Source organism: Trypanosoma cruzi, genomic scaffold (assembly GCF_000209065.1).
Source record: "Trypanosoma cruzi strain CL Brener 1047053516791 genomic scaffold, whole genome shotgun sequence".
NCBI classification, from domain to species: domain Eukaryota; phylum Euglenozoa; class Kinetoplastea; order Trypanosomatida; family Trypanosomatidae; genus Trypanosoma; species Trypanosoma cruzi.
Window position 1 is genome coordinate 96,342 of NW_001849435.1, and position 12,384 is coordinate 108,725.

The window sequence follows — 12,384 nt, forward strand, 5'->3', positions numbered from 1 at the left end:
CTTGCCCTGCGCCAGCGGGATTGGCCTGCTTTTACATCGTTGTGTGAAACCCTCCTTGCCACCGCGTCCACATGGTTGGATCCTCGCGGAAGCATCTTACGAGCAGCTGAGCGCCATATCCCGCGCGGCAGCCGTGACAGCTCCAAAAAGATATGGACACACGAAATGGAACAGGCCGAGTCCGCCGCCGAGGCAGCACACGAAGCACACACATTGCCTCACCCGGAGACAGCCTGTTTTGAGCCGAATGTACCCGAAAAAAGGGAGGAACGAAATCAAGCCTTACGCCGTTGCTCCGCTGTGCCTCTGGAAGCCCGCGCGAAAAGAATTGGAGCCTCACCCAGCCCGAGGTGGCGATATCTTCACGGCGTGGCGCCGCCGCACCCTCATCCTCTGGAATCGGTTGTGCTCCGCACTGAACTTGGCCGCGTATGCGCCCTGCCTCGGCAACAGGCAAATCTGCTTGTCCGTCATTTTGTGCGGTTTCACGTGCCATACCGCCTTATACTGCTGCTGCTTGCTGCATTCCTTTGGTTCCTGGTGGCTGGGAAATGGATCGGCCTTTCCCACCGTATGAACTTGACGTGACCATCAGCAACTCTTTGCTTGGCTCAGTCCCTGGCCCCGACGACATGTTGAATGAATTCCTGCACCGTCTCGGCCCCGTCGCGCGTGGCACACTTGGAACGATGATCCACAACCCCTTCGCAAACGGCAGCCTGCCTGGCTCCTGGAAAATGGGAGACAATATTCCTATCCCCAAGCCTGGGAAGGATCCATGCCGCCCAGAGAGTTACAGACCTATCACGCTGCTCTCTGTTTTACTAAAGTTAGCCGAAGGAATGACTCACCGCCGTCTGTCAGCGTTGTTGCCGCACCACCCACGTCAGTTTCGGATTTGCACCTCCGCGTTCTACGTCGGACGTGGTGGCACTTGTTGTCGACAAATTACCCGTGGATTGAATGAGTTTGGCATTGTGGAGTATGAGCGCCCTGGAGACGACGCCCCCACACGACGCCCTCGTCGCCATCGCTCGCTTGTGGTCTCGATTGATTTTCCGACTGCGTTCGACACCACTGACCATGGGAAGTTATTCTGCATGCTTGACAGACTTCCGCGCCTTGGCCTCGAACAAAACGCTGGCTGCACAACCACCTGCGGGGCCGCTATGTTAGGGTATGCACTCGTGAACAGCACTCCCGGAAACAACTCGCCTCAGCTGGAGCACCGCAAGGCGGCGTCCCGGGACCCCAACTCTTCCTCTACTGTGTGGATGATCTGCTGCGCCGCCTGGACAGCATCTATTCTGCCTCCGCTTTCATGTACGCTGACGAACACACACTTGTTGCCTCATGTGCGGACATCCATGCCTGTGCTGCGGCAATGCGACCGCTCTTGTCTCTTGTGGCCACATGGGCTGCCGAGCACAGCCTAAAAATCAACGTCGCTAAGAGCGAAGCTGCTCTATTCCACATCTCTTCACACACACACGGTCCGACGAGGACATGGTCGATCTCCATCTTGTTAGCGGGAACCTGCGTATTCAGTCACGCCCAGTGCGCTTGCTGGACAACACGTTCGATCAACTTCTTAATTTTGTTACGCATGCTTCCACCGCTGCAAAGAGGCCCATGCCACGCCGCTATCAGCTGCGTCTGGTCGCAGAGGCGGGCGCGTCCCATCACACCATGCGATCCTTTTTGATTGGATGCGTTCATAGTGTGCTATTTCATAATGGCGAGGCAATTGTCCCGTGACTCGCCCCCACTCACCTCCACAATATGGAGGTACGGTACCGCGACGGTAGCAAAACATTCTTGGCCTGAGCGCCTCTACGGAAGACACATCTGTCTATTTGGAGGCCAATCCTCTTCCGCTCCGGAAGGTACTCTGGCGTCGTGCACTCACACAATACGAACGCTATATACGCCTCCATGATCACGAGGATTTGCGTTCCCTTATCTACTCGGAACCTATGCCGCCGTCCATGCATGGGAAAGCGGCGACATCAATCCGCTTCCGAGAGATGCTGCTATTAATGGATTGCTACGCGTCTGTGACATTATTGGGACACCCCACAACCACATTCGCGCGCCTCTTGCCCAACATCGAATTTTTCCCTGAGACACTGTGATCTGCAACAACGTGAGATTTTATCAGCCACTGTTTGCCGAAGACGCCTCTGACGATGTCAGGCGCACGGCTTTTTATTCTACTCACTCCTCTTTGGGGGATTGTGATTTTGAATTGTGGGCGGACGGTCCTTCGTCTCTCGCTGCACTCGCATCTGGATCCGCTGCGCTATTATATGACTCCACCACGACAAATGATCTCCCTGTGGAGGTACATCGTGCAGCAGCTGGCGGCCTCGCATGCTCATATAGGGCAGACTGCCTTGCGATCGAAAATGTTTTTAGACATCTCATACCTCCTTGTCTGGGAGCATCCCAATCGCCCACACGAATGCTGGAGGAAACGGACTCCCTCTCGGCAATGGAGGCACCCCGCGTTGCCCACCGACCGTGCGAGACCGCGTTGCTGAGTAAATTTGGATTATGCTGCTTTCCTTGGTGAAGCGAGGTCACCCTGTGGATTTTATATTTTCCCATCACACTGCGGTATTCCACGCAGTGAGGCCGCTGACAAACAAGCCACGATTGCACGATCCCTCCCGCAGGACTGCGTCAATGCCTGGCACGTGGACTTCCTTACCGCCGTCAAGAGGTTATAATGGAAGGATGCACAGGAGGAAAAGGAAGGCGCGCACACCGCGTGACAGGCGCCTGTCGGTGTGGCGAGGACTCTATTCCTGTTGTTGACCCGGACATCGGTCCCCGAGTGGCGGCACTGCGCACAGGCGCGATGCGACTCCTGCCCACTCTTCGACAGGCCTGCACGCGCCCTGCGGATCACAAGGAACCCTCTGTGCCGGTGGTGCCGTCCCTCCCTCACTGCGGTGACCGGCCCGCCTCTGCCTCCGCCGGAACCTCTTCCCGACGTGAGCACCGCAACTCCTTGTCGACCAGCGAGCGGCGGATTGACGTCCTCCTGCCCAACCTGCGGCAGAGTGCGCTTGTCCGTCCACAGTATGAGGGCACATGCCGGAAGTGCTCAGCCTGGCGTTATAATAGTTTGCGAGGGCCTCCCATGCGGACGCCACAATGGCGCCACCGTCTTCTTAACAGGCGCCTCGCGCGCAGGTCGCCACCGAAGTTGCCAAGCACGCCAGCAGGCAAGACACGCAGGAAGCACAAACGCGGGTACTCGAGATGGACCAGGCTCTTCCGCCACCGCCTCATCACGGACGCCACGGGCTGCTGATCCCCGACGGACCACGGGAGACTCCGCCTCATCCACTGCGGGAATGCCCTCGTCGTTGGGAACTGGGACTGCGACTGTTTGTGACTGCCCCAGCCCGCACGACGGAATACTTGCCACTTTTGTACGGACGGCCCTTGCGCTACTCACTCGCTATTGTAGCAGCATACAACCAAACAAGATAACAAGCTGTTTTGTGATGAATATTGGCTGCACTTCCCGTGGACCAACAATCCGCGTGGTGTGCGGGGATCTCCTTTTGTATTGTTACTTTGCTGTTGTGTTGCTGTGTGCGCTGCACCTTCTTGTGTGTGTGCGCACCCTCCGTGAGGGGTGCCGACACGACGGACCGCTCTCGCCGCATGCACATGCGGTGGAGCCTTGTGTGCCGCTCCTGTTTGCTTCTCCCTCCTCCATCTGTGTGTTGGTGTTTCGGCAGGGCTGTGTGTGTGTGTGCCTGCTGCCGTGGATTGGAGTGTGTGTCGTGCGTGGTGTGCGGCGTACGGTGCATGCCTGGCTGCTGCCCTCTCCTCATGTGGTGTGCCCTCTGTTTGTGTCTGCCGCACCTCTCGTCTCCCCTGTTGCTCTCCATGTCCTTCACTGTGCAGATCAACTCCACACCACTGAACGACCACACTCACGATGATGATGACGTGCCGTCTGCTGTGCGCCCTGTTGGTGCTCGCCCTGTGCTGCTGCTGCCCGTCCGTATGCGTGGCAGAGGCTATGCGTAAAGGGTCTTCCAATACGGCCACGAAGAATACAAAACCGGAATCAACTAGGCCTGAATCTCCTGAAGCCGCCCCCAGTCTATCGCTCCCTTTGCCAGGGTTGCCAAGTAAGGAGCCTGTTGTGGAAATAGAAGAAAGTGTTGGAGGGGGAGAAATTTTGACCGTTCAAGAACCGACAACAATTACGGAAAATACGAAAGAAGTTAAGAACGGCACGACTGGACCAATAAGTGGCAACAACATCCCTACAGAACAAACAAATAAGAAGTCTGAAGCCTCTGCTCAGACAACGACAACGACGACTACAACAAAGGCACCAACCACGACGACCACCACCACTACAACACGGGCACCCAGCACTACGACTACGGAGGCGCCAAGTACTACGACCACCCGCGCACCGTCACGTCTTCGCGAAATGGACGGCAGCCTCAGCAGCTCTGCGTGGGTGTGTGCCCCGCTGGTGCTTGCCGCATCCGTGCTGGCGTACACCGCTGTGGGCTGAAGAGGTGTGTGCGGGCTGCGCGTGCCAGCACTCAACCGCGGGGACTTGTGCGCGTGTGTTGTGGTTCACTGTATAAAATAAGAGGAAATAATGATCTTGTTTTGCTTCACTTGCTTCTGCTGCCGTGCTGTGTGCTCCGCGTTGCGCCCCGCATCCGCCACGTTGAACGCATCGCGGACACACTCATAAGCATGCGCACTGGAGCCCTGGGTTTGTTTTTCTTTTTTAATTTCTTTTTAATTATTGCTTTTTATTGCTTTTTAAACTTGTGGTTTGCGGTGCGGTGTGCGAGCTCTGCAATCGTACTGATTCCATCTGTCTCGTGGTGTGTGCGCTGCTGCTGCTGGGGTGCTGCCATTTGTTACTCTGCGTGGTGTAGCGGCTGTGTCTTCTTTTTACTTCCCTCTCTGTTGACGTGGTGTTACTTTTTGCTGAAGGCTGCAGGCAAGTGACAGGAGTGGTGGCGATGATGACTGGCCGTCTGCTGCTGGTGTGTGCCCTCTGGGTGCTGTGGTGCGGTGTGTCTGGAATTGCGGCCGATGATGCTGGCGGTGGCGATGTTTTTGTTTCTTGTGGGGACAACAAAAAATTGGAAGAAACGGAATTGTCATTCCCAGTCATACCGGGTGTGGAACCACAGGCGCCAGAAGTTAAAGAAGAATCACCGACCCGACGCTCAGACGATGTTTTGGAAGAAAAGGGTGAAGTCGTTGCTGAGCGAGATGAAGCGGATGGCGGTGGAGTTGGAGTTGATGGTGAAAAAGTGAAAACCGTTCAAAAAGGAAGAGGTGAAGGGGTGTCTGAAGGCGATGCACCAGCAGAGGCGGAATTGCACTCAACCGACGATGAGACCTTACGGCGGCCGTCACCGAATGGAGCAAAAGGAGGTGAAAAAACGGTACCCTCCGACGACACTCCGCCAGAAGGAAGAGTTCAACAACGACAAGAAGATCCACCGGGTTTGTTGCAGAGTGAACCCGGTGATCCCGCGAGTGGAAGGGGAGTTCCGCCGGAATCAACGGAACATAAACCACTCGCATCAGGAAGCCCAAGTTCAGAAACAGAAACAACGGGAATTCAGAAGGTATCAACACCCACGCATGCGGGAGAATCCCCGAGAGTAACGGAAAAAGACGTTGTTGCCACTGAACATGAAAGAGAAGATAAAGAAGGGCCTGTAAGCAATCCAATTAAAGTGGCAGACGTGCGGTTGCCTGAGCCGCAGGAATTGCGGTCACAGTCACTGGATGGGACCCAACGAGTTGAAACGGGGGTACGCCCAATTAACAGTTCGCCAGAGGATCAAAATAAACAACGAGTTTTATTGAATTTGTCGCAGGGTGAATCAGCCAACGATCCACCGGAAACAACTCCGCAATCCTCTTCTACAGGTGGACATCGTGTTGAGAACAGTCGTACGAATGGAGATGGCGCGAAGAATACTGAGGGGTCAGCTGCCGGAGAAAAGAAGGACGACAAGAAAGGACTCGAAAAAGATGTTGTCCCGACAATCAGTGAGGGAAAAATACAACCGCCAGTCACGGCAGCCGCCAGCACGAGTGAGACGGCAATAGATGGCGACAGTAAAGGCAGCTCCACAGCAGCTACGGCCCTGCGGTCTGACGATGACACAGAAGGCAATCCGGCCAAAAATGGCTTGAGACAACCCTCCAGTGAAAGAACCGCAGAGCACAGTACGACCCCCGATTCTGAAGACGCATCAGACAGCGCGGAGAAGGCTGCCTCTCAGAATGCAGGAATCCCAACAACAAAAGCAATCGCCACAGCCAAAACAAATGACACAGCTTCTCATGGCGACAGTGACGGCAGCACCGCGGTCTCCCACACCACCTCCTCTCTTTTGCTTCTTCTTCTTGTTGCGTGTGCGGCTGCGGCTGCGGTGGTGGCCGCGTGAGAGTGAGGGAGAGAGAGAGCCATGCACCGCCCGCACACACACTCGTCCTTCTCTCACTCTCTGTGTGTGTGTCCCCTTGCATGGACTCTCGCCCTCACCTCACCCCACGAGGCACACACAATAATGTGCCCATTGTATATATGCATGCACACCCATGCAGGCCCGTTGGTGCTCTCTTTTGCACGACACGCACCGCTGCCGTCCTGCCTGGCTGCATGGGCGGAGCACCGTAACTGTTTCTGTTTTGTTTTTATTGCATTGAGTGGGCAACCTCTCTCTCTCTCCCTCTGTGTGTGTGTTTTGCTTTACGGGAGTAATGAGAGTGTGTGCGCTGGTCGTCCCACGCTTCGGCTTTTTGTTTTGTTTTCCTTTTTGATTTTGTGGTTGAGTGCACCCATTCCGCGGCTGCGTGTGTGTGTGTGATGATATGAGTAATTTGCGTGTGTGCTATCTGCCTCTCTCTGCCGTTGCTTTCTTCAGACTCTCTTGTGGCGCACAGCTGCTCCGCAAGTATAGGCGCTGCCAAACACACAAGCACATGCACACACACATGCAGTGTTGCAAACGCTGAGAATGCACGCACGCACAGGATTGTGGCTGCGGAGGCCCTCGTGAGGAGAGAAGAAGCCTGCGTTTTGTTTTTTTGACATATTGCGCGGTGTGTGCTGACGCGTGAATAACAACACACCCGCCGTGACTCCTGCTGGTGGTGGCGGTCGCTGTGTGTTCCCGGTGCACTGTTCTCCCTTCTCATTCCGTGTGTCTGCGTGCGTGAGTTGTTGTTGTTGGGAGTGACTGCGGCGGGGATGATGGTGCCACTCACTGTGGATGGGTGGCGGTGCTTATTCTTTCACCCATATTTTATTAGCCTGTTTTTATTCATTTTTTCTCACTCTCTTACGAAGAAAGCAAACAAGCGCGAATCGCTACTGTGAAATTGTAAGGCACTGAAAGGACCAACAGCACACACCGCCCACACACACATATTTGTATGCTCTCACGTGTTGCTGCAGTGAAGGCACCCCGCAAACACAACCGTCGCCACGTGACCGGATCCAGCGGAAGGAGTAGGGAAGGAAGAGAGAGTGAGCGGCAGAGGCCCAACATGTCCCGGCGTGTGTTTGCTTCCGCGGTGCTGCTCCTCCTCGTCGTGATGATGTGCTGCGGCAGTGGTGGAGCTGCAGCCAATAATAAGGGGGCTTCAACTCGGGGAACTTCATCGGAGAAATATTTTGATTGGAGAGATAAAAAAGAAGGAGAAACAGTGAGTTTGCTCCGTGTCCCCAGTCTTGTTGAGATGGATGGCGAAGTGTTTGCCGTTGTCGAGGCGCAGTGCACTGAAGCCAGCAAGAGCGGTTTTACTGGGATTGCCTCGGAGCTCTTGACGTTAACTGATCAGGAATCAAAAGAATTGGGTACAGCCCAATTGAAGACACAAGTACTGGAGGAATGTCCTGCCCAAAATAAGAATTGTGCCCCCCATTCAGAAGTTTCGGCTGGTTTTCAGAGTAAGACGAAAGTACATATGAGCCGACCAACAACAGTTGTGAAGGGAAGTGATATTCACATGCTTGCTGGAACCTACAGTTTTGAAGTTACTGAAGGCGTTGATCAGACAGCTGCAGCAGCTAAATGGGGACTTTTGGTGGTGAGCGGCAACGTCAGTACTGAGGGCAGCGATAAAAGAATTTATTGGAACGACGCTTACGTTATCCCGTCGACTTATTTTGAAAAGCAACACGAATCCTTGACAGGGCTGATTGGTGGCGGTGGATCTGGTGTTAAGATGAAGGACGGTACGCTTGTGTTGCCCGTGGAAGGCACGAAGAATGGAAAGACCGTTTCGCTGATCATATACACAGCCACTGATGGTGGGAATCTGTCGAAGGGGATGTCTGCCGATGGCTGCAGCGATCCCTCCGTCGTGGAGTGGAAGGACAAACTCATGATGATGACTGCGTGTGGTGATGGCCGCCGCAGGGTGTACGAGTCCGGCGACAAGGGGAATACGTGGACGGAGGCACTCAGGACACTCTCGCGCGTGTGGGGCAACAAACAAAAGGAAGGTAAGAGACGCGGGAGCGGTTTCATCACAGCGACGATTGAGAACAGGGACGTGATGCTTGTCACTCTGCCGGTGTATCCCAAAAAGGAGAAAAATGGAAACAACAATGGAAAGGGCGTACTCCATCTTTGGCTGACGGACAATACGCGCATTGTTGATATTGGGCCGGTATCCGGGGAAGCTGAAGACGTTGCCGCCAGCTCCCTGCTGTACAAAAGTGGTGCAATTAAAACTGATAATGAGAAAAAGGAGGGGTTGATTGCACTGTACGAGAAGAAGGGCGATGCGGAATCATCACTCGGTATGGTCTCTGTGCGTATGACTGCGCAGCTGCAGCGGGTGAAGGAGGTGCTGGCGACCTGGAAGAAAGTGGACGAAACTGTCTCCGAGCTGTGCCCTTCTGAGGGTGCTGTGCAGGCTCCCTCAACTGACAATGCCTGCAGCCCTACTGTTAAGATCACGGATGGGCTGGTTGGCTTTTTGTCCGGCAACTTCTCTGATGACACATGGAGGGACGAGTACCTCGGGGTGAACGCCACAGTAAAGAAGGGAGCGGAAGAAGGAGCGTCAGCGGGAGTAGCAGAGACTGCAGGGTCTTCAGATGGAGTGAAGTTCCGGGGAGCGTGGGCGGAGTGGCCTGTTGGGAGGCAGGGGGAGAATCAGCTGTACCACTTTGCGAACTACAACTTCACTCTTGTGGCGACGGTGTCCATCCACAATCTGCCGAAGGGAGATAACCCCATTCCATTGATGGGTGTGCGTCTGGACGGTGGGAAAAAACTTATGGAGTTGTCGTACGACAGCCAAAGAAAGTGGCGGCTGTTGTGCAGTGACGGAACGACCAAGAGGCTTAAAAGCACTTGGGCGACAGAGACGCAGTACCAGGTGTCCATTGTGCTACAGAACGGAAAACAAGGCTCCGCGTACGTCGATGGTCAGCGTGTGTGTGGGAGTGCGCAACGTGGATTGGAAGCAACAGAATCGCAAGAGATTTCCCACTTCTTCATTGGAGGGGATGGAGGCAGCGCAGGGGGCCAAGGAGACGTCTCTGTGACTGTGAGGAACGTCATGCTGTACAACCGCCCGTTGACTTCTTCTGGCCCCGATGCCGAAGTGGAAAAAGATGTTGCGTCACCAGCAGAAGCTGTTTCTCGTGCCAAAACAGGGGACGAAATAAAAACGGAGGGGAAGCCTGCCACCACACAGCAAGTGCCGACGGCCCCGGGGTCCCATGCCGTTGGAGAAGCAGCGGGCAATGTCGGCACTGTGCGTGGGAGCGGACTGCTGCCGCTGCTCCTTCTGTTGGGACTGTGGGTGTTTGCGGCTCTGTGAGGAGTGGCTGGCTGCCGCGTGGAACACTTGCGACCTCCCGAGCACAGAAGTACTACTCCCATGGGAACAAATTTTCCTCATAAAATCTTTTTTTTTGCTTATTTTAAATTTATTTTCCTGTTTTCTACTTTCTTTTTTTTTTTCTGTTCGTTTCTTTTTTTTTTTCATCCCCCATCCTTTCATTTTTTTGCTTTTGGGGCAGTCGCTATGGACGTTTCTCTTTTCTTTTCTACTCTTCCTTCTTTTAATTGTTTGTTGCTGCACTCTTCCTGTGAGGGGTGCCGTGTGTTTCCCGCCCAACTGCTCCACTCGCACACCCACCGACACGCTCGTGACGACGGCCCTGTGCGCCTCGCCTTCTGCACGCATGAGGAGGGGCCGCGACGAACGGCGCGCTGAGGGAGCCGTGACGTGTGGGCGTGCGACGAGGGCCTGTGGGGCGGAGCACACATTTCTTCCCTCTTGTTTTGTTTTCTTGCGGCCAGGGCGGGCAGACACCCGCAGCGCCACACACACAGCCACACCCTGCCGCCGTGTTTTCCTTTTCTTTTTTTTTCTTTTTTTTTTTTGCTGCGCTCACTCTCCCGATGAAGTGACGCGACTGCCGTCGTGTCTGCGTGCTTCTCTCAGTCCCTCCACACACACGAGTGACTGTGCTCTGCGGGCCGCACTCACGCGCCGATGGGAGGGCTGAGGGGAGCAGCAACACGCAGATGACCCCATGAAATATAAACGATGTGCGGACACACGGAGGTCGGACGGTTGAAAGACATTTAAATATCTTTTAATTTTCTTTTCGGACAAAATGTACGCAGACAATTCCTGGAGCAACATGGTGGTTGGGTGCTTTTTTGTGTTTTTTCTTTTTTTTTTCATTATTTGGGTGTGGCCGTAACAGAGGACGACTTTTTTTCATTTTCTTTTTTTTCAAAGTGTGAGGTGTGGAAGGGTGAGGATGATTTTTTATTTATTTATTTTTATTTAATCTTTTAATGAATTGCCGCTGCTTTGGCTGCAGTGCAATATCGTGAGTCTGAGTAGTCTTTTTCTCTTTATTTCTGCCATGCACCTCTGCTGTACATTTTTGTTTGTGCGTCTCTCCACATACTCCGCTCTTCTCTCTTTTTTCTAATTCTTTGCTTTGTGTTTCTGCAGGCACACACACAAGATGCACATTGCGGTGGATTTGAATGCTTTTTTTGTAGCGTGTGCTGGCGGTTGCGCGTGGCGGCTATTGTCTTCTTTCGTGGCCATGATGATGAGGAGAAGGGAGGAGAGGGTGTGCGCGGCCCGCGTCTCCTTTCCTGCGGGTGTGATGCACCGCGTGTGACTGGTGTGGTGGGTGCGGGCTGTGGCCATTTCCTTGGGGCTGCAGGAATGAGCTGGGGAAGATGGTGGTGGATGTCTTCTCCTCCTGCATGGTGGGTTGCTGCTGGCATTGTTTGCCTTTCTTGCGTGGATGCTGTCTCGTGGTGTGTGAACTGTGCGGCTGGACCTGCTGCCCTCCCCTCATGTTGTCTGCTCTCTCGCGCTGCATCCGCGATGCTCCGTTCCTCTCCCTCCTGTTCCATTCCTTTTCCTTCTGGCTCACGGATCAGCTGGCTGGCTCCAGCGACTCCACTACCGGTGATGATGACGATGGTGCGGTGTGCGCCGTGTTGGTCCTTGCGGTTGTGGCTGTTGTGGTGGGTGACGGCTGCTGGGAGTCCTGGAGATGTATCTGGTGATGCGGATGCGGTGGTTGTGCCGGTGGATGTGTCGTGTGCTCCGGGTGACGGCAGCCTGAGCTATCGCGTGCGTGTGTGTGTGGGCGTGGACGAAGTGTTCTGCTGCCGGTGCTGAGGCTCAGTGTGAGAATTATACTTTCAGTGGCTTTGGTGTGCGCATGCATAGCACGAATGGTGAGCTGGGTGCTGTGTGTCATGTGGCCAATGCGGTGCACACATGTAGCAACTGTGCTGCCAGCTGTGCAACGGAAGAGGAAGGGGCCACCGTTGCCTTCACGACGAATGTGACGACGCATAAATACGCCGGCCCTTATGAATTGTGGTGGCGTCAATTTTCCCCCCGATGGAACCATTCATCCGCCTGCACGGAGCAGCGATGCTGACCGGACGGGCATCTGTCAGTTGCTGCCACCCCGTGAAGGGAAGGATGACACAAAATCTGGTGGGACAACTGCGCCGCAAGTGAATGCTGAGCCGTCACGTCAACACGAGGATTGGCAACGGTCTGCGGCGGCTGACGGACCCAACACTGTCGATCGGAGTCCCGCATCCAACACGGCGACCAACACGTCCGAGACGAGGCCTGAGTTTGTCTTTGTTCGGAACATAAAGGTGGTTCCGACACCACCCAAGAGGAAGCCTCGCATTGCCATGAGTCGGAACATAGAAATGGATCCGAATGCATTCGTGACGAAGACTGCGCTCGCCACCGCGTTGAGGCAGTGGGCTCGAGGGATGCCCGTAAGACTGAGGCCGTTGACGGCAGCGGCGAGCACGTTCCTGGGAAAAT

The 12,384-nt window shown here is 54.6% G+C and overlaps 3 protein-coding genes across 3 annotated transcripts, besides 6 other annotated features; all 3 read left to right on the forward strand.

Moving 5' to 3' along the window:
* Nucleotides 1-3,459: a mobile genetic element.
* Nucleotides 1-12,384: a sequence feature (areas not merged during assembly with more than two copies in the genome that could not be assigned to a particular haplotype).
* On the forward strand, nucleotides 3,962-4,555 carry Tc00.1047053506911.10 (mucin TcMUCII, putative; the record flags this gene model as incomplete). Its single annotated transcript, XM_802071.1, has 1 exon — nucleotides 3,962-4,555. The coding sequence occupies one exon, from the start codon at nucleotides 3,962-3,964 to the stop codon at nucleotides 4,553-4,555; it is 594 nt and encodes a 197-aa protein (XP_807164.1).
* Nucleotides 4,337-4,396: a microsatellite.
* Nucleotides 5,022-6,470, forward strand: Tc00.1047053506911.20 (mucin-associated surface protein (MASP), putative; the record flags this gene model as incomplete). Its single annotated transcript, XM_802072.1, has 1 exon — nucleotides 5,022-6,470. The coding sequence occupies one exon, from the start codon at nucleotides 5,022-5,024 to the stop codon at nucleotides 6,468-6,470; it is 1,449 nt and encodes a 482-aa protein (XP_807165.1).
* Nucleotides 7,462-9,867, forward strand: Tc00.1047053506911.30 (trans-sialidase, putative; the record flags this gene model as incomplete). The annotated part of the gene is made up of 1 exon (XM_802073.1): nucleotides 7,462-9,867. One exon carries the CDS (start codon nucleotides 7,462-7,464, stop codon nucleotides 9,865-9,867), a length of 2,406 nt encoding a protein of 801 aa, XP_807166.1.
* Nucleotides 9,955-10,032: a sequence feature (T-rich).
* Nucleotides 10,404-10,436: a microsatellite.
* Nucleotides 10,826-10,861: a sequence feature (AT_rich).